The 24,077-nt window shown below is 34.6% G+C and overlaps 2 protein-coding genes across 2 annotated transcripts; one reads left to right on the top strand and one right to left on the bottom strand.

Moving 5' to 3' along the window:
- Positions 1-9,822: 9,822 nt before the first annotated feature.
- Positions 9,823-17,851, bottom strand: LOC138331093 (uncharacterized). The gene is made up of 9 exons (XM_069278551.1): positions 17,492-17,851; positions 13,512-15,569; positions 12,801-13,169; positions 12,227-12,317; positions 11,478-11,921; positions 10,893-11,083; positions 10,377-10,542; positions 10,087-10,212; positions 9,823-9,918 (listed from the first exon to the last, which is right to left on the bottom strand). The coding sequence occupies exons 5-9, from the start codon at positions 11,776-11,778 to the stop codon at positions 9,872-9,874; spliced, it is 831 nt and encodes a 276-aa protein (XP_069134652.1). The 5' UTR covers positions 11,779-11,921; positions 12,227-12,317; positions 12,801-13,169; positions 13,512-15,569; positions 17,492-17,851; the 3' UTR covers positions 9,823-9,871.
- Positions 17,852-21,069: 3,218 nt separating this feature from the next.
- Positions 21,070-22,326, top strand: LOC138331092 (uncharacterized). The gene is made up of 2 exons (XM_069278550.1): positions 21,070-21,580; positions 22,184-22,326. The coding sequence occupies exons 1-2, from the start codon at positions 21,142-21,144 to the stop codon at positions 22,228-22,230; spliced, it is 486 nt and encodes a 161-aa protein (XP_069134651.1). The 5' UTR covers positions 21,070-21,141; the 3' UTR covers positions 22,231-22,326.
- Positions 22,327-24,077: the final 1,751 nt, after the last annotated feature.

Genomic DNA, 24,077 nt, shown 5'->3' with positions numbered 1-24,077 from the left:
AATTGCCGCTTAAGCTCTTACAAATAAAATAAAGTTGAAATATATTTACAACACTTTAATTTAAGTGTTTAAATGTTTACAACTCTATTGCATATCATGATATACTGAAATATCTACATTTTTATTGTAATCTGAATTGTAACAGTATGTTATGCTCTTATTTTAAATGTTTGAAGCGGCTAATCTGAAGTAATCACACGTCATCTTAAAAACGGTCACGGAACCGGACTAGGCCTAGCTAGTGCTGGAACGAATATACGTACATGTACCCAGCCTACTATACCTTTCGACCGTACATGGTGGGGGTAATTTAAACGATATGTAGCCTGACCCGAGCCCGAACTTTGGTTATTTTCGTTTTTCTGCTCCAAAATAGCACGTATTTAAAACAATTTTTGGCACAAAGAATCTTTTATATAATTTAGATTTCTTGAAATTAATTTGAATTTTATAAATCGACCTTTATCACTTTTCAAAATTATTGAAATTATAAATAAACGATATAATGGATAACTGATGTTAAATTCATTCAAGAATAAAGTTAATTATCTAATGAGTTTTCATTTGAATCAATATAACATACATGTATCAATGGCTTTTACATGAATTAACATTATACAATATTATAGTATAGCGTGTGCATTCTACAGTTATTGGATTTATTTTGACTAATATACTATTGCTTGCTTAAGCCAGTGCTTACAGGTTCCTCAATCGGTTGACACTTCTAATGTCGACTTATTTCCAATGCTTTGCAACGCGCTAGGTTCCATGTAGCAAACATTTGACAGGGCTTATTTAAAACTATTTCGCGCATCTTAAGCCGTTTTGAAAACTATACTCCATACATACATAGTTAAACATTTTATGAATGACTTAATCTTATTGTGTTTACATGTCCTTGCAATCATTATGCCCATCAATATATCCCTTTTAGCCAAGAAAATAGTTTTTACTGGGAAAATGCGGACTTGATCTATCCATTCAATGATTGATGAGACATTTAACCAGAACGTGGTAATTTGCTTTTATAACTTCTACTAAACGTCATCATTTATAAATTAAATCGTGTGATAATATGTTTTGATACATTATTACTTTATATGTATGATTTCCAGTGATTAACGGCAATTTTATGTGGCAATAAATATTATGTTTCTGATCGCAATAAATATTTCTATAATATATATATCTTTTCTCATAACTCTGTAACACATCATCTAGTCTGTCTGTGGTTTGAATGTAGTGAACATATTACCTAGACACGATGTCCACCTGTAGTGGTCACCGTGTTCACACGTAGTGCACTCCGTGTCTACCTGTAGTCTAAATCTTGTGCACTCCGTGTCTACCTGTAGTCTAAACCTCGTGCACTCCGTGTCTACCTGTAGTCTAAACCTCGTGCACTCCGGGATCCGTGTCCACTCGCGATCGTAGTTCATACCGTGTGCACAATGTGAACCTTAATATTAGTCTACTACCAACTACCAACATCGAGCCATTATTGGACCATTGATGATATACCGACTGCCAGCGGTCATGGTCACCCGACCGTGCGGCCATTACCCAACATCGGGTTAATATATAATATTGACTTGTTATCTGGGTATCTTGGATACAAAATGTATCATCTCCTAAATATAAGATTACAGAATACGTATACGTACGTGATACCGCGCTCGGCTACACTGCGGCTACAATGTACTGTCTATGCCTATCAATCTATCACATGTTTTACTTTCTCATATGAACTCTATAAAATGCACTTTTATTATAACTACGTATTACATACTAATTAGCATTTTGTTACACAGCAGCATATAGTGCTGAAGTTAATCGCAAAAAATAAGTCTCGGTCAAAGATGATGGAAAATCATATTTATTTTCTACAGCAGTTGAGTGATCTGTCACCTGAATTTATATGTTGATAGAGAATAAAAGTTGAACAGGAAATAATTTTATAGAATTATATGAAGGGTTTATCTATCGGAGCCAAAGCAAAGTGGGTGGAGGGTGGTGAAAATTCAAGCAAATACTTTTGTAACGAGACGATGTAAATAAAACTGTAACTAGTATAATCTCAGACGGAAAAGAGATAACTGAACATAAAGACTTACTAAATGAAATTAAATTTGTTTTTGATGAAAATTAAGTTGGGCTGGCTGGAAATATGGAATCATAGAAATAGCAATGACTTTATTTTTTAACAAAACTTACACTGACTATATACTGACAACAAACATCCATATTAGTGTATGTTATATATGTAAGACCAAAGAGACGTAATTCAAGCACGTATAGCACTAAGGCCTGGTTGCTTGTTTTGGGCGACCAGTGCCCATGTTCACCCAGTATTGTATAACTAACACCAAATGTGAATGTTTATATGTCTTGGGTTAGGTTCCATATGGTAAATCATCAGTTAATAGTGTTGTATTGGTTAAGGTTCCATATGGTAAATCATCAGTTAATAGTGTTGTATTGGTTAAGGTTCCATATGGTAAATCATCAGTTAATAGTGTTGTATTGGTTAAGGTTCCATATGGTAAATCATCAGTTAATAGTGTTGTATTGGTTAAGGTTCCATATGGTAAATCATCAGTTAATAGTGTTGTATTGGTTAAGGTTCCATATGGTAAATCATCAGTTAATAGTGTTGTATTGGTTAAGGTTCCATATGGTAAATCATCAGTTAATAGTGTTGTATTGGTTAAGGTTCCATATGGTAAATCATCAGTTAATAGTGTTGTATTGGTTAAGGTTCCATATGGTAAATCATCAGTTAATAGTGTTGTATTGGTTAAGGTTCCATATGGTAAATCATCAGTTAATAGTGTTGTATTGGTTAAGGTTCCATATGGTAAATCATCAGTTAATAGTGTTGTATTGGTTAAGGTTCCATATGGTAAATCATCAGTTAATAGTGTTGTATTGGTTAAGGTTCCATATGGTAAATCATCAGTTAATAGTGTTGTATTGGTTAAGGTTCCATATGGTAAATCATCAGTTAATAGTGTTGTATTGGTTAAGGTTCCATATGGTAAATCATCAGTTAATAGTGTTGTATTGGTTAAGGTTCCATATGGTAAATCATCAGTTAATAGTGTTGTATTGGTTAAGGTTCCATATGGTAAATCATCAGTTAATAGTGTTGTATTGGTTAAGGTTCCATATGGTAAATCATCAGTTAATAGTGTTGTATTGGTTAAGGTTCCATATGGTAAATCATCAGTTAATAGTGTTGTATTGGGTTAGGTTCCATATGGTAAATCATCAGTTAATAGTGTTGTATTGGTTAAGGTTCCATATGGTAAATCATCAGTTAATATGTTGTATTGGTTAAGGTTCCATATGGTAAATCATCAGTTAATAGTGTTGTATTGGTTAAGGTTCCATATGGTAAATCATCAGTTAATAGTGTTGTATTGGTTAAGGTTCCATATGGTAAATCATCAGTTAATAGTGTTGTATTGGGTTAGGTTCCATATGGTAAATCATCAGTTAATAGTGTTGTATTGGTTAAGGTTCCATATGGTAAATCATCAGTTAATAGTGTTGTATTGGTTAAGGTTCCATATGGTAAATCATCAGTTAATAGTGTTGTATTGGTTAAGGTTCCATATGGTAAATCATCAGTTAATAGTGTTGTATTGGTTAAGGTTCCATATGGTAAATCATCAGTTAATAGTGTTGTATTGGTTAAGGTTCCATATGGTAAATCATCAGTTAATAGTGTTGTATTGGTTAAGGTTCCATATGGTAAATCATCAGTTAATAGTGTTGTATTGGGTTAGGTTCCATATGGTAAATCATCAGTTAATAGTGTTGTATTGGTTAAGGTTCCATATGGTAAATCATCAGTTAATAGTGTTGTATTGGTTAAGGTTCCATATGGTAAATCATCAGTTAATAGTGTTGTATTGGTTAAGGTTCCATATGGTAAATCATCAGTTAATAGTGTTGTATTGGTTAAGGTTCCATATGGTAAATCATCAGTTAATAGTGTTGTATTGGGTTAGGTTCCATATGGTAAATCATCAGTTAATAGTGTATTGGTTTAGGGATTATGTTAATGACTATATCGAATTGTGATTTGCTAAAAATGTACACCTGTACGCATTTTGTTTTTCTGGGTCCAAAGAATAATTCACACTGTTAGAAAGTGTCTGATGACATCGTTTGTCCCGCAGCATTTGGGATTTGGTCACATTGACCACGACATGTTTTCCATCCATTTATGACATTTTTGGCAGACATCCAGTCATGTTTTATGTGAAATATTTCATTTGCATCTTAGAATTTTCCATCCATGTATGACATTTTGTCAGACATCCAGTCATGTTCCATGTGTAAATATTTCATTGGCTTCTTAGAATTTTCCATCCATGTATGACATTTTGTCAGACATCCAGTCATGTTTTATGTGAAATATTTCATTGGTATCTTAGAATTTTCCATCCATGTATGACATTTTGTCAGACATCCGGTCATGTTTTATGTGAAATATTTCATTGGTATCTTAGAATTTTCCATCCATGTATAATTAATTTTTCTTTGTTTTCATACCAAATCTGGCTCTCTGATTGGCCAATATTTTTTTTTGCATACCAGTATGAAAAAAATCCGAGAATGGCGCGAAACCCCGACGTTATCGTGACGTCATAATAGACACATTGACGTTGCGTATTGATTCGGAAAAAGATTCCTTTGAAAAACCACTATAATGTGACATTTAAACATACTTCATTTTATCAAATAGAGTATAAAATTAATTATAAGTATTGATGTCACTATTTTTGTAATTTTATCGGGTTATGAAAAAAAATTGTTTGCAAACATTTGTGAGAATCCGCTACGGATCGGGTTCATACCCCGGTAAAATTAAAAAAAAAATAGTGACATCAATGCTGAAATGACATTTTGTCAGACATCCAGTCATGTTCCATATGAAAATGTTTCATTGGTATCTTAGAATTTTCCATTCATGTATGACATTTTGTCAGACATTCAGTCATGTTCCATATGAAAATGTTTCATTGGTATCTTAGAATTTTCCATCCAGGTATGACATTTTGTCAGACATCCAATCATGTTTCATGTGTAAATATTTCTTTAGCATCTTAGAATTTTTTTGTCCATCCATGTATGACATTTTGTCAGACATCCAATCATGTTCCATGATTAAAATGTTTAGGCAGATATCACCCCTCATAAATACTTAAACAAATGTTGTTGGTACATGCACATAAAAGGTACATTTGGATGATAAACTACCTTTTTCTCTGTGATTTCACTATTTAGGTTTTAATTTTATAAACAGAAAAGAGAATGTCATTTTGCTTGTAAGTGTAAGATCAGTTGATAATAAGGAAACTTCATTTTTTAAATAAATGTGTGTCCATGTGCTGTCATTAAGGGAATATTTGCAAGGAAATTTCAACCAGACAAAATTGTTTGCATTTTAAAATAGATTTGTTTAAATGTTGGATTATGTTAAGACTAGTTTGTCGGTATTGAACATATTATAACCCTTTTGTTTCATTTTTGATCGTTTGTTGATCAGGACTTGCAGTCACATATAACTGGAGCAAGTGTCCAAAAATGGCTTGATTTTTAAAAGTGTACATGAGATGTAAATAATTGAGTGGAACATCTGTTGAGAAAAGTAAAATTAATTAACTTAAATACATTGGATGCTATAAAGGATATTTCTATATTAACAGATAGTATAAGGTTACTTGAATATGGACAAAAACACCTTATTTCTACATGTCTTCATGCAAGAATATTCAATGAATTTATGATGAGATGTTGTTAATAGGTATGGTTGCTAAGGACAGTTGCTAAGCAACAGCATGTTTGATCACGTGGTTTGTCATTTTGAGATCGTTTGTCTTGCAGTCATATTTTTTTTAAATGGTGCAGGTGTCCAAACAGTTATATGGTTTTTAAAAAGGGTACGTATGATTTAAAAATTTAGAGGAAAATCTGTTGAGAAAAGTGAAATTAATCAACTTTACATTGGTTGCTATGGAATATTTCTGAATATTTAAGAATATTTCATAAATGCTTTATTTCTAACATGCCTCATGTAAGAATTTTCAATGATTTCATGATGAAATGTTGTTTTATATGTGTGGTTGCTAAGGACAGTTGCTAAGTAACAACATGTTTGATTACATAGTTTGTCATTTTGAGATCGTGTGTTGACATGTAGTCATAACATGTAAACGGTGCAGGTGTCTAAACAGTGACATAATTTTAAAAAGTATACAGGAGATGTAAAAAACTTAGTTGAAAATCTGTCGAGAAATGGGAAAGTAATTACCTGTAGGCCGTTGCTATGGGATATCTGTATAGTATAGGTAATATAAGGAAACGTGAACTTATATATTATCTTATAATTTTACATTAAGGAAATCAAAGTACTGTAAGTACTGAACTGAAAAAGCATTGATGTAACAAAAATTTAGTTCAAAGAAGGCAAATATGTCATTAGTAACATTTTAGGGTGTGTATTTTCTTGCAAGTCTCATGTCATTATCTAGTTGGGTTATTTATCTTCCAAGTATTCATTTAATTAATTTTGGGTAAATTGTTAAGATTGCAGACAACCATTCCTCCTCATATTTGATAATTGATCTTGAGGACAAGGCCATGGAGACCTACAACTAATAACAATCTGCAGTAAAATGACAACAAGGGAAACATTAAGACTCCATTAAGAAGAAAGTATAATCTGACACATGGATATCCCTTGATGGCATTTTTACAAAGTTCATGGCTTATGCTGCATATGTTGTTTACAGACCTCATTTATAAGGAACTATGTGCAATGCATATAATATACATGTACTTTTGTTCGATGAACTATGTGGTACAGATCTATTACAGGAGGAAAGGGCAAAAGGCAATTAATTAGATAATTATCAAGAGAAGAAATGAAATGACAAAAACTAAGGGTCAAAAGTTCATTTAAAGAATTGGTTACTGCATCAAAATCAAAACTGAATTGTTTTGAATTATGTTTATTCAAAAATACTTTAATACAAACATGAAATAACATCACAATACATTATTTTTTCTAGTTCTCTTCTGTGATACACACAATGTATTCAGGCATATTTATCTATTATGGCCTGGTTGAGAGGGCACTATTGCATCATAGTATTGTCGAAGGATGGAATAGTGCCCGAGCCGAAGGCGAGGGCACTATGTCATCACGAGACAATACTATGAGGCAATAGTGCCCTCTCAACCAGGCCATAATGGGTTTAGTACATCATCCAACATGAGACCCGTTTTCATGTCATCGTAACAGAAGCACGTCAGGCGACACCTCGCAACGCTATTTTCATTTCCACACCACGTTGTTACATTAAAAGTACAACATATGAATTGTCGCAGAAATCTGTGAACGGGATTCAGCTTCATGAAGATTGAAAGTAGATCAATATAGAACATGACTGAACTGTCTTCTGTAGAAAAACATCATTTGCTTCCATCCCCGTACACAACAACCTGTCCGCCATCTTGACGTCTTGGTCGAAGCGCAACGTCATGTAATGGTGACGTCACAATACATTCACGTTCAATTTCGCGCCATTTCAATAGTGCCCGCTTGCCCGGGCACTATTGCAAATAGTAGCCATGTGTGTAGCCAATCCGAATCCAGTATTCTGTCACGTGATGTACTAATAGTAAGTAATAAGCAGTTCTTGATACTTTGCTGCAATATTGAAGAAAAGTCATATCAAAGTCAGATTCAGTATGATACTGTCTCTATATAATGCATAAAATGGACACTGAGAATTCTTAACAGCATATTAAAACAAACATTCTCAAAATCAGTGTTTTATTTGTATACATTGACATGTATATTGGACCCTTGATAATCTGGAGACCAGCCTAAACCGTCCAGATTACAAATTTTCCGGACTGCCGAATTTCGTGTACCCTAGTCAATTTTGAAATTGTCATGTACAAGTTACTCCCCTTGACCTTGTAAATCAATGATGGGTTTTTATGTTTATGTACGAAAATAAATACTTTGTTTGTTATGTTTTAAAGGGTTTTTCCCATTTAATTATGTTAAGAATATGAAATTAACGTACATGTAATCACACATTATTGGCAACTTGTTGTTAATGTCACATTACTTACAACTGTTTATACATGTATTGGTAACAAGATCAGAAACAGTTGTAAAAACATTTGATAGAGGCATCAACTAATGGGAACAACCAATGGGCTATGTCACCAGAAGTGTTACAGCGCCGTTACAACAAGTGTTCCTGTTAACACTCATTCACTCGATAGACACGTTGGCTGGTAGCTGATCTAGTAGGCTGCAGGTAACTGATGCAGTAGGTTAGATTTTAGGTGGCATGTAACGAAGGCACTGATTGGCTAATTATAACGTACCGGCAGCCCGACTGACAAGATCGCCGACAACATTGAGAAGTAGGCGGAGCCAGCGGATCTTTGATGTTCATACCCGACTCTGTTGTACAATGTATTTGATCACGTTGTGTACTATTTAATTTTTTTAAATGTATACATTCAATCACTGTATTAAAAATTCGTAATTGTTTTGTTTCACTTATTACGCGAATGTTTTGAGGATGTTTTGTTCATAAATTATTGGCCATTTCTCTCGACTTCAGGGAGTAGTCCTACTGTAGCGTAACGTTATGTATCTACCCCTGTTCCAATGGATCAAACTTTTCATCGTCTTTATTAATGTGTTGGGTTTAGATCTATTGTATCCATTCTAATGTTACATGTAATGTCACAGCCGAATCTAACGTTAGCTACTGTTGTACCTTCTGAGTGACTGTTCCGCTACAAGGTCCGTTTGGTGTGGAAAAACAAATCAGGTACGGCTGACAATAGATTATGTCTTATCAGAATATATTCCGATCAAACACGGTTTTGATACAAACCTGGATGTTACATGTAGTAGGGGATGTTATTCTAGTTGAAGACTTGGTTTGGATGCATTGCCAAATTATTTTTTAGTTTAATTTGATTCATATTCGAGGTAATGTTCTCGGACGTTGGCGCATGCGCGGCGGTAGTTTACAAAATGTAGGTTGATTTTAGCAGAGAAATTTTCAACACTAGATTCAAATGCATCTCTCTGATTAAATACTGGTGACAAAGTTAAAAAAAAATCTACGCCTACAGCTGGAATAGCATCCCCTACTAACATACAGGTATGTGTCAAAGCCGTGTTTTAACGGAATATATTCTGACAAGACACAATGGTCAGTAGTACATTGTACCCGATTTGGTTTCACTTACCTTGCGGTAAAGTTACATGTATAATTAGTCAGAAGCAGGTGATTTCTTTTCCGTACAATTTCTGACTGACTTCTCCGCTAAAACAGTAGCTCTTCCCATATGTACTTCACTGATTAGCGCTGATTTAGAGTCTATACACGAGGTAATTAAAATGTATTTGTGTAACCTTTTTACATTATGAAGCTTACGATGCCGATCATTTTGTGTAGTAATCGACGACAGACATTTCAAACTGTTTTAGCTCCGCCCCAACATTGAAGCGACAGCCAATGAGAGCCGTGCTTACACCCAGCTAGCAACAACACGTCGGACCGACGTTGGCCCAATGCATGACTCTTGGTGGGCCCAACGTCGGAAAGTGACATTGTATCGACGTATAGACGTCGGATCCCGACGTTTTGATAACGTTGCCAGACATTGATGCAACGTCATGCTGCAACTGTTTCCAACGATGTTCCAACGTTAAATATAGGTGTAAATAATCATATGCACGTGAAAATAACAAACACAGAAAAATACATTTCACGACTTTTAATTTATCTTTAGAAATATTTTTCTTCTGCAATTATTCACTGCTGTCTACTCCGATGTTTCTGTCATCCGCAACAGGCTCTGTAAAATGTAAGTATATGATTATGAGATCAAAAATAGCACACGATCCGTTTGCAGTCATTAATTGATAATTATTAAGCAAATGTGGAATGGTGAATTAAAATATGCTGCAAACCACAAACCGGATTTCAGAGTTAAGACTTCTATCACAGTTTAAATGTGACACACCTTCCATTCGTGAAGTATTTGCCTGTCTCCTCATACGACCACCTTCTCTGTCTTTAGAATACTTCCGCCAGGTTTTAATCTCGGTTTCCGCATCTGCTGATGTAAGTCCCTGGCGTTTAGATGAATCTGATTAAAAAGGTAGAAAAAGATTGGCTATTTAACAAAACGACATTGATATTAAAAGCAATGAACAATACAAAAGTCAATGTAACAATACAGAATTCCATAGTGAAATGAAACAAAACTTTAAAAGAATGATACACTAAACTATCATTTAAATGCATACAAACCTATAATAACACGTGCTATCATCAATTTTGAAAATGGTCTTTTTCTTCCTCTTCCAACCCAGTTGTATTGAATGGCGAGGCCATTTTGCAGTGTAGCTGCAGCTGCCATCATCCGTTTGATGATGTCATCTTTGTTCAATCCCCCTAAACTACAGAGATGCTTGATCTGCAAATGACATAGACCTTTCTTTTAATATATTATAGATCATTTTTATTATAAATCTTCTGCAAAATATTTTTTTATTTACTTGCTTTTTAAATATCTTACTCAGTGAAGGACACACTTTAATAAGCAATGGTGCAGAGTTTATTTAACCCATTTTGTAACTATAACTACTACTCATGAACTCATTAAAATGTATGAAAAAGCTTATGATAAAATTTAGTAGAAAATGTTGTATGATTAAGAAAACAAAAGAAACATTTTGATTATAACAACCAGAACATTATGTTTTAGTGTTAAACGAAGTTGCACAATTAATGTAAAATTTCAGTTAGAGCACATTGATCCCTCACCAGTGTATTTTTCATGGCATTGTCCTTCAAAAGGTTCTCTGTCCGTTCTACATCTTCTAAACAATTCAGTGGCAAACCTAAGTCCTCTACTCCTTCGCTTGGGTCATTTTGTTGTGAATACCCTCTCAAAAGTAGTGTGTGGCACTGTTTTACGTAGCTTTTGATCTCATGGAGGAGATTGTTATTATCTCCTGTAAATAGGAACGCATATTGCAAGCTTTCATTGTTTTAAAAACTAAACTCACAGAACCAACTTGAAAATATATACACTAAGCCAACCTACGGTCCGAATTATCATGCCGTTCGATTGTCTTTTACATAGACCTTACATCGGCTCAAAAGACGATAGAACATCAGGATTATTCGGACTATATGTGTCAAGTGTGAGACCACAACACAATAAGGATATTCAAATGTTTAAAAGTATAGACGATATACTTAATCAAAGCCACAATATTAAAGTAATTAATTAATGAACATTAGCTATTCATCACAATAACACGGATATTGCCGAATGATTAAGTTCCCATTCTTGGTCGATTTTTTAAAGCCATAAATACTTTAAGTTTGATTTTGTATATATACCTGTAGAGGAGTTACTACTTGAAGGGGATCGTCCAATTGACGAACTAGGAGAAGAGACCCGTCCAAAAGATGCGGGACAGTTGTCCATTAGGGGAAGACATTCTTCCAAGCGTCGATACTGATGGTTGTCCATTCGTCCGTCTATGCTGAGGACTGGATGCTCTCCTATATGAGGAGCCCCTAGATGATGAATTTGAACTGACAGACGAACATTCATGGCTACTTTCATTCGATGTTCCGCGTCGAGGTAATACCGAACGTTGAACGTCAAAGGTTTCTTCGACTTGTGTGTACTGATCATCAGATAAAGATTCCAATGTTGGGAACTCTGGAGGCGAAGGAAGTTCCGGACAAACTCCAGGACCTCTTTTCTTCTTAGACCCACTGGTCATTCTTTCTGGCGATTCTTCCTCTGAATTTAACAGGTGTGATGGTGGTCGTGAACTGTAGATATGATATATCATAATGCTTCAAAAGATAATTATGGGACTTACTTTTATTACACGACTCTACTTCTATTAGAAAATATTAACTCATTAGGTAGGAATAACATCAAAACTGCTGATTTATACCGCGGTTATTTTAACATAATTAGCTTGAATCATTGTCAAAATATAATATAATCAAGTATAATTATGTTGCAGGATTATATCCATCCACGTGTAGTGCTTAGAACATACCCAAAGGTATTTTTCCCAGTTTGGAATATTCCTAGCCACGAAAGTCCATAGAGACTATATAACACTTACAGTCGTTTTCTCTGAGCCTCATCGTCTGTGGTATTAAGGTCCGATGTCATAGTAGCCTTTCTTAGTTTCGACCTAGCCTTCTCGTAGGAACCTATAACGGCATATGAGAAAGATAAGATATATTGTATCTCATGGTTCTGTTAACATGCAAATATAGATTCTTTCATTAAATATGATTAAGGAGTAATCACATTTGTGAAGAGAATATTTAGGAAATGTTTGGGAAAAAAGATCCAGGTGTTTCGGGGAAATTCTTAACAATTCTTTGTTAATGACAGACTGTCAAAATGTTGAAAATATTCCTCCTTGTGACGTATTGTTATTGTCCTTTTCAAATCAAACTAAAACGTGCTGTAAAAGTTTTGAACTTTTTGATTTTTGAATTTTACCACTCTACGTGAACTCAGTTTTGTAACTATATATATTTGTATATATAAAAATTATGCAAGAATATCTTGCAATAACATAACAATACTTAATAAGATATTGCCTTCTTAAAGGAAATTTATTGTCAGTTAGGCCTAAATTTGTACCTTTTTCAATAAAAAAAATCTTGCATTTACATTGTACTTACTAGTTTCTTTCAAAACTCTGACTTTGTGGCTTTTCCATGTTTCTTCATTCGGTTCCTCCCTCTTTTCAAAAGCTTTTTTCAGCGTTGATGTGTTTTTATGCGGAGGCCATAAACATTTAGTTTTCTCGTCACGAAACCAAGATGTTGGAACAATATCTACTTCCAAGCTTCCAGTGAACTCCACGATGGCAAACATTATGCTGTGTGAATAAGCGGGAAAGAAACATAGCCATCACTATATGGAATGCACACTATTTTGGCTGATATATGATTAACAGGAAATTGTACCAAACTGTCGTCAATGCCTTTAACAAATTTGATATTCATTTTGTCAGAATCCAAAGGATATGAGAAAAAGGATCTTTGAGCCTTAAAGTGAATAGTCGGGCAAAGAAAAGCAGTCTAAATGCGTTCATTGGCCTTCCAAAAGTTCTCACATATTAATACGACGGTCAAGTTCTGCTTACGTTTCCCACTTCTGACCATTGAAACAAAGAAAAGTTGAAAGCATTTAAAGCGAGGCTGCGTTGAAATGTAACCACGGACATAGTCAGCCGGGAGGACGTTTTAGGATTCCTATACTTCAAATTAATTTCTTCGTACTCAGACAGATTTTGACAAGAGATTTTATTTTTCTATTTCATAAGAAATTATACAGGATACATTCACACCATTTTTACCGACTTCAGCTATCCTTACCCGACTGTTCACTTTAAATCTTTTACAAATCAAAGTTTTTTTTATAATTGTTGATTATGACTACATTTTTTACAATATATATATTATTGTCGGCTTGAATAATGTTATCAGGTGTTTTTATGGATATAACAAACTTCTCCATGTCAATTTCCTCATATTGTTGACTGCGTGTAATGTTAGCTGGTAATGGACCATTACTATGGCTCTTTCTACACATATTTCTTTGAACATTATTTCTCTGATTTCATACGTATAATCTACTCTAATGGATGACTTGGTTTCCGAATAAGGCGCTTAATACTTTGCAAAAAGTTTTCAAATGGGAAACTAGAGAAGTCTTGCAAACATCCAAATTTCCATACGTCATGAGGAAGATGAATTAAGGAATGGACATTGTATATCAAAAGATGATCGCCGTATAATGCTGCAAATAATTGCAGCATTTCCTTAGCATAGTCGCATTACTCGGAGCAAAGTTCTGTGTTACACAGAAGACTTATACTGACATGAAGCATTAAGAAATGGCGAAACATATTGCTATCGAGTATGGTTTTGAGGACCACAGGCCAGTATATAAAATAAATGTCCGAAATTCTGTTGCTTTCCATCGGTCTACTTCTGAAAGTTCTCGACATTTCCTAACGAACTCTATTGGTAAAAAATGCCTTATTCTCAAAATATTTGCAGATATTAGTTTTATATTTCTACTTTGTAATCTAGTCTCTAACGGTCCATTAATCCACAAAAGAATAAGTCTTTTCACTACTCCCAAACATACAAGGTGCATATAATCTAATGGAAACTGAGAAACTAGCCCTAGATTAAGCTGCTTTAAAACTGTTTCACCCTAGATTAAGCTGCTTTAAAACTGTTTCACCCTAGATTAAGCTGCTTTAAAACTGTTTCACCCTAGATTAAGCTGCTTTAAAACTGTTTCACTTTTTTGATGATCTTCATCAGTCATACCATAAAACATTTCATCTGTACGAATAGGAGCATCGATTTCAGGAAATGTCATTCTGTGATTATCGTATACACCATTTGTCGCATCCAGAATACCCACTGTGACATTTTATCATTTTCACAAATGCTCTTGCGGGAGCATCACAGACAACGCAGGAAATGCTAACCGTAACACGTGAGTGATTAATTAGAATACCATCCGTTTCCAAATCTTTCATTTCAGAAACAAACGACTGGAGATATTCGTTAGCGTTATTGGGCTTTGAATTCCCTACCCATAAGCCTACAATAAAGGGATCTTTTACAATGTTATTTTCAATGAAAGCGAGAATCGGCCAAAATTGATCATCACTGCTTTTGAAAAGAGTAACGCCATCAATATTTATCTGAATTTGAAGGTTGTTACTAGACAGAAGTTCTGGAATTGATTCGATACATTTCTTTACATTTTCTGCAACCCCAAAATGAAAATACTTTCCGCCCGCAACCTCATCAAGATTATATGATGTGGGTGTTGCTAAAAGTGTTCGCCCATCTTTCGGTAAGTTAGGGATAAATGGCTGGAGCAACTTTAAAAGCGAGTTTGTGTGGCACATTGCAGTACCACTATTAAGGATCCATTCTCGTAGAGATTCTTTAAATGGAATCTCATCATCCTCGCCATTGGAAACCTTGTCGTTAAATTCATCATTATTCCAGGCAATTCTAAATCCGCATTATTCGCGTCAATCTCGAATTCACTATTTTCATTACTGATATTTGTATCTGTCAATATTGTTTCATTATTTGTGACTATATCCTGACTATCTGCATCTAAAGGGAAAGTATCTTCACCATCCCTTGTTCTTGCTGCTAACTCTTCATCTGAGGAAATGTTATATGCCATTTTGATTGCATGACGCCTAATAGTTCTTTCACTATAACATCGTTCCATTTTAAATTATGCATGTACCGGGGTATGTTTTCTGCGAACTCACACAACAAATGTATCGCCCATCTTCATACTTTTATTGATAATTTCATCATAGAATGTTTCACGATAAAATACGTGACTGTCACAAACGTTTATGGCAACAGATGCAATAAAACACACTTTCACCTAAACACCTAAAATTAACAAATAATACATATTTATTTAAAGATGCTCCACCGCTGACAAATGGTATTATTTCACTGTCAAAAACAGGAGCAGACGATTCAGTATTTTTCTTCAGTGCTACGGAATTTTTTCGGGATGTAATTAATTATTTTCTTTTATATTTTCAACTTGAAATGAAATTAGAAGCTCAAACTGTTCAACGGCGTTAATGGTGTAAAGTAAATAACTTTTGTAACTGAAGGAAAATACTAAATCGTCTGCTGCCGTTTTTTGATAGTGAAAATCTTTAAATATATTAACATTATAACTAATTTGTCTCCTATACCTGATACACATTGATAAAATACAATGTTTTTTACTGTTAGCAAAACTTACTTTAAACCAAATACTGTAATATTGAGCATTACAGTGTACAGGTTATTGTTTATATTGGTAAGTGTTATTATAAATTCTCAGAATCCATGAAGTTATATATGTAGTGACTGTTTAATCGATGTTTTAAGTTCATACCGCCAATTTCGAAATCCCAGATATTAATTGTCTTAAATAAATCAAGCATTACGATTTTTCTATTTATCTAAAGAAATTCTGTATTCACATGTGTATTACACACATATGCACGTATTGTGTATGGATCTATATCATGCATTGTTTTGACTACAAATATTATAAACACATGCTTTGTGATGTTTATAGACATATTGACAATCTGGTAAATTGACTCTATGCATTAATATTAAATATGATGTCATCGCATTAGAAAATAATACCAAAAATGAATCTTGTCAACTTCTAATATACAGTTGGTAGTAGACTAAAGGTTACACATTGTGCACACGGTGTGAACTACGAGTGGACACGGAGTGCACGAGGTTTAGACTACAGGTAGACACGGAGTGCACGAGGTTTAGACTACAGGTAGACACGGAGTGCACAAGATTTAGACTACAGGTAGACACGGAGTGCACTACGTGTGAACACGGTGTCCACTACAGGTGGACATCGTGTCCAGGTAATATGTCCACTACATTCAGACAACAGACAAACTAGATGATGTGTTACAGAGATATGAGAAAAGATCTATTTATTCTGCAGTATATTTATTGCGATGAGAAACATACATGTAATTTTTATTGCAACATAAAACTGCCCTTAATTACTAGAAACCATTCGCACGGTAATGTTTATTTGAATTGATACATATAAAGTAAAATGTATCAATACACATTATCATACAATTTAATTTATAAATTAGGACGTTTAGTAGAAGTTATAAAAGCAAATTAACTACGTACAGGTTGTTACGGTAAACCACGTACAATAAAAAAAATGTACTGGTTATGTCTCATCAATGGATCGTTCAAGTCCGCATTTTCCCAGTAAACATTGACTTTTTATCTAATAAATCTTACTTTCTATAGTTCGAACTAAGGGCGTAAATGAAATTCTTGTGGGAACACAAAGTGATGAACCTTACGTGAAGTAAGATTTTCAGTGTTCCAAGAGATATTTTGATCAGCATTTTTTTTTTATTAAAATGGATAGATTGATGGGCATAATAATTTGACTACAAATAAACACATGCTTTGTGATGTTTATAGACATATTGACAATCTGGTAAATTGACTCTATGCATTAATATTAAATTTGATGTCATCGCATTAGAAAATAATACCAAAAATGAATCTTGTCAACTTCTAATATAAACAACAAACTACTTCAAATTTAAAGTGATATTCAATTTTTTTCGTTGCGTTGTAATAAAATAAAACGTCGATTATATGGATGTAAGCAGGAATTCACACATACTCATGATGTTCTAAGTTCACTTCATGTGCCGATGTCTGTCAAATAGTTCATATAATAATATACCGACCCATATTACAAAATAGGCATGATAGGCAAAGAAGCAAAACGAAATGAAACTTACAATTTTCACTGCTTCTGTCTCCAAATACGAAAAGAATTCCGTAGTTTACTAACAAGGTGGCTTGCAACATGCAGTGTTCAAATATTCTTCGGTGTTTTTTCAGATATGAGAATGCATTTATTACGCTTGATAATTAAATGGAAAATATCTCTTGACTTGCAAGTTTACATGTACATCACAGGTCCGCTTTGCGTGATGACGTCTTTGTTTACATTCGGCCGTTTACACTATTGCTGAGTGTCACAATATTTCATTGTATCTGTATCCATGTATTAAATATTCCCTCGTTAATGAAAGAATTCGTTAGTTGACAATCCGTGCGAAATGATAAGGAGCCAGCGTAACTCAGAATTTATCGTGTTTGTTAGATTCTGCATAGATCACCCAGACGCTTGATGCGTACGTAGTTAGCAAGCGTCTGTTTGAGTGAGACTTGGTTAAATTTAGTGGGCCATCGTAATGACATGATAACAATACGAACGTACCTGTTCTCCAAAATGACTATCAATATAATACATGTAAAAACAAACAACTTTTGTATCTTTCTTACGTCACGATGAATTAAAAAAAATTGTCATTATATAATAGATTATGAATGTATACATCAAAGTACAATTAAATACTTATATACCAAAGTCCTGACAATTCCTTTATTTAGTGTTACCCAAACCGGATGTTTTCATAAATATATGCAAATGACTGGCGAGAATTAGGCCACCGATCGCTACCACTGATGCAAATTATCCTCACTTTTTTCAATTATAGACGTTCATGCTATAGTTTTTGTAGACATGTTTGAAACTATTCTATTTAATGAAATACCACAGAAGTTGTTTATTACAATTAAACTGCACTATGGCAGCATATTTGTTCTAGAAAGAGGAAAAGAGAAAAAATCGCATGCAAATGAGAGGTCAATCGCATTTAAATTAGTGGGTCATCCGGGCCGTAGCAATACTGCAAAAGCAAGTTATCTCTGATGGGGCCAAAAACAGCCCATAGTGCATATAGTCCTTTCAATGTACCAATAAGAAATGCCCATTCTATGTACTGTACTCATTGTTATTGTACTGTGAATTGTATTATTATGCTGAAAACTAATAAAACAATTTTTATAAGAAAAAAAAGTTTGATGGTATATAGTGCTCCTGATTGATATATTTGACCCTTTCATACGTGGATATGAAGGATAGGGAAATTCTACCCGGGGGTCACTAAAATGTTGACACAGCCTCCGGTTTAACAACATTTTGTAATCCCGAGGGTAAAATATCCCTATCCCTCAAATTCACGTATGAAAGAGTATTTTTGTCTCATACATCGACGTTTTACTGCAATTTTACTATGGTTTCCTGCCATTTTGAAATCAATTCGAAAGAAAACGGGACTGCAAGTCAATTCTCCATACATGAAAATACGTGATATTTTCAACTCAATTCCTTTGTTTGTATATTTCAAAGTAAATCAATCCTAGTTTCTGAAAAAAAATGTTAAAATTGTACCTAAAAAATAGTAATTTTGTTAATTAACGCTACATGACGTCACGAGGCTTTATTGCATATGGCTAGCCATGCAATACAGCCTCGGGTGACATGAGTTACCTTAGACCATTCTGTATTACACTCAGTGTAGGTGTGAGAGAAATACATGTAATTGAATTGATTAAGCGTTATTTGTAGTAGTCACGTGAGATGTCTCTCTACACTACGTCAGGTGTGAGTGTGTTAATATGTCATTGTCTGCACTGTACTGTACATAATTGCACCACTGATTAACCAAATTGTTCCAAGTAATAAAGAACTGAGCTGATTGGCAATATGTGATTCACAGGTGACTGCTCTTGTGAGTCGAGGAGGATCATTACCGGCCAAGAATTTTAAATCCAATCAAATACAAGATCAGAAAAATATCAGAGAAAAAAATGCAAAGACGGTTGAAATTGTTGAAACAGGATTTGTCTTCCTATCGTTATAAAATACTAGTGTTCTGTGGTGATAGATGGGTAAGAGCGGTTGGGGCGCCCCTTACCGACAATCTCACCCAATAGACATATCGAACTCGTATCAACATAATTACAAATGGCCAATTCATATTGAATCACAAAATTGAAACATAACATGTAAATAAAACATCCGTAATTGTACAATTATAACAAGTTGCGAAGTCGCTTAAAGATGCTCCACCGCCGACAGACCATAAATGATATTCATCTTTTGAACAATAATTAGTGTTTAATCGTGTATGCATCAGTCTAATTAACACAAACAAATAATATAAAATAATTTATTTTGCCTTTGGGTCAAGCGCAATCAGTACTTCATTCCATATAGAATATAGTGCTACGGAATTTTTTCGGGATGCAATTAATCATTTTTTATATTTTTAACTTGAAGTAAAATTAGAAGCTCAAACTTTTCAATGGCGGTAATGGTGTAAAGTAAGTAACTTTTGTAACTGAATAAAAATACTAAATCGTCTGCTGCTTTTGATAATGAAAAAATACCATTTGTCAGCGGTGGAGCATCTTTAAGGATATAGAAACAGGTTTTGGCAGATGACCTAATTAGGGATGTACACGTATTGCTTAAAAGCACAATACGCTTTTTCTGGTTGCTATATACCAAACCGAGAAAAGGATTCAATGTTTGTACAGTCCACTTTGCTTGCAGACTGTGTAGTATACATTGTACGTAACACATGTATTTCCTAATTTAGATGGGACATTTGTGTTTATATACCATCATTTATCAGGTAAATTGAACGATAATTAAGTTATTGAAAATATATCTCTTTCTCAAAATTATTTAAGACCCATTATAAATACAAAATAATTGGCTAATATGTGGTAACTAGTGAGTTACACAGTATAAACTTTATAAATGGTATTTACACAAAACTTAAATACAACACATAAAATCAATAATAATAAAATCAAGCTTATTTGCGCATTACGGAATTTGGGCGTAAATACGCCGGTACGATGTTGAATGTATCTCTAGACGTACTGGTATACTACAACTATGCACTATCTGACGTCAGAGATGCAGTTGCGTAACTTTCACCGAAATTAACGCATAACATTTCTGTGACGATTTACGTGTATTTCTGAACTCTGATTGGCAAAGTGTGATTGACAGGTGACTACTCAGTCGGTTGGCCCGGGGGTGAGTGTGTAGATATGTGGTAACACGGCGTGAGAAACTTACTATATATACTAATATACACCTCTGACTAATAAACTGAAGCACTGTTAGCTTGACCTCCCTAAGACTTGCTTTTTAACTGCATAACGTAACATGAATAAGAAGAATACATTTTGATATTTCCCGAAATGCAATACAATTCAAGTTTGAAAACGTACAAGTTGAGTATCAATTAGAATATATGAATAATGATTCCAAACATCTTTTTATAAAAGCTGACATAATTTCACGAAGTTCATTTCCGGTGATCGAAGGTAGTGCCAATGCGTCATTCACGCCCGTTTGTATTTCCGTTGAAGTAATGATTCACATATATCCTCGATTTCATTGGCCAACACCTGTCTACCGAACCCCTATAAATAGAGATTCGGAAATGTCGACATCAGCAAGTTGGCTCGGCTCGGCACCACTACATATAACCGCACCCTACTAGTTTTATAGGACAGGATGAAGAACGTTTTAGTGTCTGTAGTATGTGCTTGTCTATGTTTGGCAGTATACGGTGATGGTTATGGCGGGAAACAGTTTTGGCAGAACGAGCCCTCTCTACACCGACATGGCGCTATTGGCCTCTATCCCAATAACATTAATTTAGCGGGAAACTATTTCCAGTACCAAGCTCCCAAGGCACAGATTTTCAGCCCAAAGAAAACAATTCACCATAAAATAGGCGGTAAAGGTTTCAATGGTTACGGGAACAGTGGGCCTAAAGTTGGAGGAGCTGGCCTGCCAGTGATGCCCGTTCCCTACCATGGGTACGGAGGCAGTTCAATGGGATTCTCCGGGGCTTTCGACCCCTATTATGTGGACCCCAGACCAAGTGTACCAGAGACTTTGGATTATCTAGTGGCCAGAGGAGGAGAGTTTGTCAAAAAGAATTGGAAATGTAAGTAGTGACTAAATTCTGGTGATATATCTTAATAATAGGGGTCGATGATTAGGAGTGAACTCGCTATTCCATATCATATTTTATTTTCTCTCATTAATGTCTACGGGTATAATACTGACTGGTCTCATGCAATACACTCATGTCGCCTGAGGCTGTCTTCGTGACGTCATGGCGTCAACAAAATTACTATTTTCTCGGTGAAATTTCAACGTTTTTTCATAAACTAGGATGGTTTTACTGTTAAAGATGAAAACAACGGGTTTGCGTTGGCAATATCATGCAATTTTTATGTATGGATAAATGGCTTGCAGTCGCGGTGTTTTCGAACTGATTTCCAAATTATGAAGTATAATAATTGAAGAAAAAAAATCAATAAGACGTCGAGGTATGAGAAAAATACTCTCTTTAGCATGTAGATATGAAGGATTGTGATATTCTACCCTCGGGATCACAAAATGTTGCAAAAGCCTCGGCAAGACTCGGATTTTACATTTGATGACCCTCGGGTAGACTATCCCTATCCTTCATATTCACCAAGGATTTATAAGCGTCATCTACATTTGTATGATTACAATGTTAATTGATTCATTTTTCTTTCAGCTCTCGCCATGGCTGGTGCTGGACTTTACCTACTAAAGAAGAACTAGTCCTCTTCATCGAGTAGTTGCTCTGGATTCCGGATCAGGCTTTATTTATTGTTATTTATTACCATGTTGTTTTCCATAAAGTGCTATTTTAACATACGGCGGCGTTCATGTTGTACTTATATGACATATAAACGAGTAACTTTATAAACCCTACCGCCACAGGAGTGAGGTACCACGTCGATGGTGGCGACGCCAGACACACACACACACACATAGATCAGCTATGCGGTGCGTTTATTTCGGATTATTATTGTACTACCTTTATACCGTTTTTACCTCATTATAACAAAATATCTTTTTACCATACATACAAAGAAAGTCGAGAAACCACTGGTCAAAATAAACAAAGGACTTCTTTCAAACAATGGAAATTTGCCCACGAACCAATTGTATTAAAGCTAAGTGTTATTTTTACATGTTTTGGATCAAAAAGGGAACCCTGTCGTACACCTCTACAGGGCAATTTTATTTTGGCAATAGCACAGACCCCTGGGACCTTTTGAATTTTTTAAACGTATTTCAAGGGTTTGCATTAATGTTGCTACTTATAATTCTTAGTTTTGATCAAATTAGTTCGTGGGCAAATTTCCATTGTTCGTGAAAGAGATCATTTGTAATTCATAGCATGCCGATATTATTTATCTATTGTCTCTACAAATCAGCTGATAACTTCGACGGAAATCGCAGTCCAGTACAATTTCTAATGTTGAAGCACAAGTGTTTAGCACGCTGGTAAGTCAAAGACCTACTATATATTAGTGGACAGTAAGTTTTTGACTTACCAGCATCCTAAACACATGTGGTTGATGTCATCAGTACTAAACAAGGAATTCAGGTCGTTTCGGTACCGAGTAGTTTGGGTACTAAGTAGTTTCGGTACTTGCGGAAGTCGTTTCGGTACTTTTATATTTACAACCGATCCCAGAGGGATCTTCGCGCCCACCAAAGAATGATCTATGTCTGAAAATGGAAAGAGGGATCTTTTCTCTGCTTTTCAGTTTTTTTTTTCAAACATACTACATATAAAATTTGAGACAGATCGCTTCAGTAGTTTCTGAGAAATAGCAGTAACAAACTTCAACTATCAAAATCCAAGATGGCTCCTTGGCGGCCATCTTGTTGATCGATCAGTCTCAAATCACAATCAAAGTACTGAAAGTACTAAATGGCTCGGTCTTGATGATAGGAGGAATATATTTCTAAGGTCAATACTACTGTAGTTTTGTACAATAAGAAATAAATTTGGCTGGTGTTCCTTCCAGTTTGGACTTTTGAGGATTCCTTGGACACCAAGGTGTAAAATAAGAGACACATACTAAAATCTTTGAAGCCCATTCTAATATTTCCTATGATGTTATATGTCAAATGATTTTATAACACCTTTAGCATTTTCCTTGTTAATTTGATGTTAATGAAAATATCCATTCTATATATAACTATTGCCATCAAGTTCCTGGGACCACAGTATCAGTTAACAAGTATTGTTTTGCAGCAGAGAAAGACAAGAGGCATACTTTTCTATGCCAAAATGTCTTAAATATAGAACATGTCTATCCTCTAGAAGACTTATCAATATCATCATGTGATTTTTTAATAAATTGGTCAATTGGTCTACTTTTAACAAGTTTTGTAATTATTCTTTTGTAAAACAGCAAGTTGATTGATATACATTGTATCCGAACTTCAATTCAAACCGGATAACTTGTTAGTTCACCATAGACCATGAAATTGTTTGTACACTTTCTTAACTTCAGGATTGTTTTACAAAATTACAAATGAATTTTTCTACATTTTTTATTTTCAAATCCCCATACCTCTGATGAGTATAATAAAACTGTCATTACAAG

Source organism: Argopecten irradians, chromosome 9 (assembly GCF_041381155.1).
Source record: "Argopecten irradians isolate NY chromosome 9, Ai_NY, whole genome shotgun sequence".
NCBI classification, from domain to species: Eukaryota; Metazoa; Mollusca; class Bivalvia; order Pectinida; family Pectinidae; genus Argopecten; species Argopecten irradians.
This window is presented reverse-complemented; position numbering and strand designations above follow the sequence as displayed.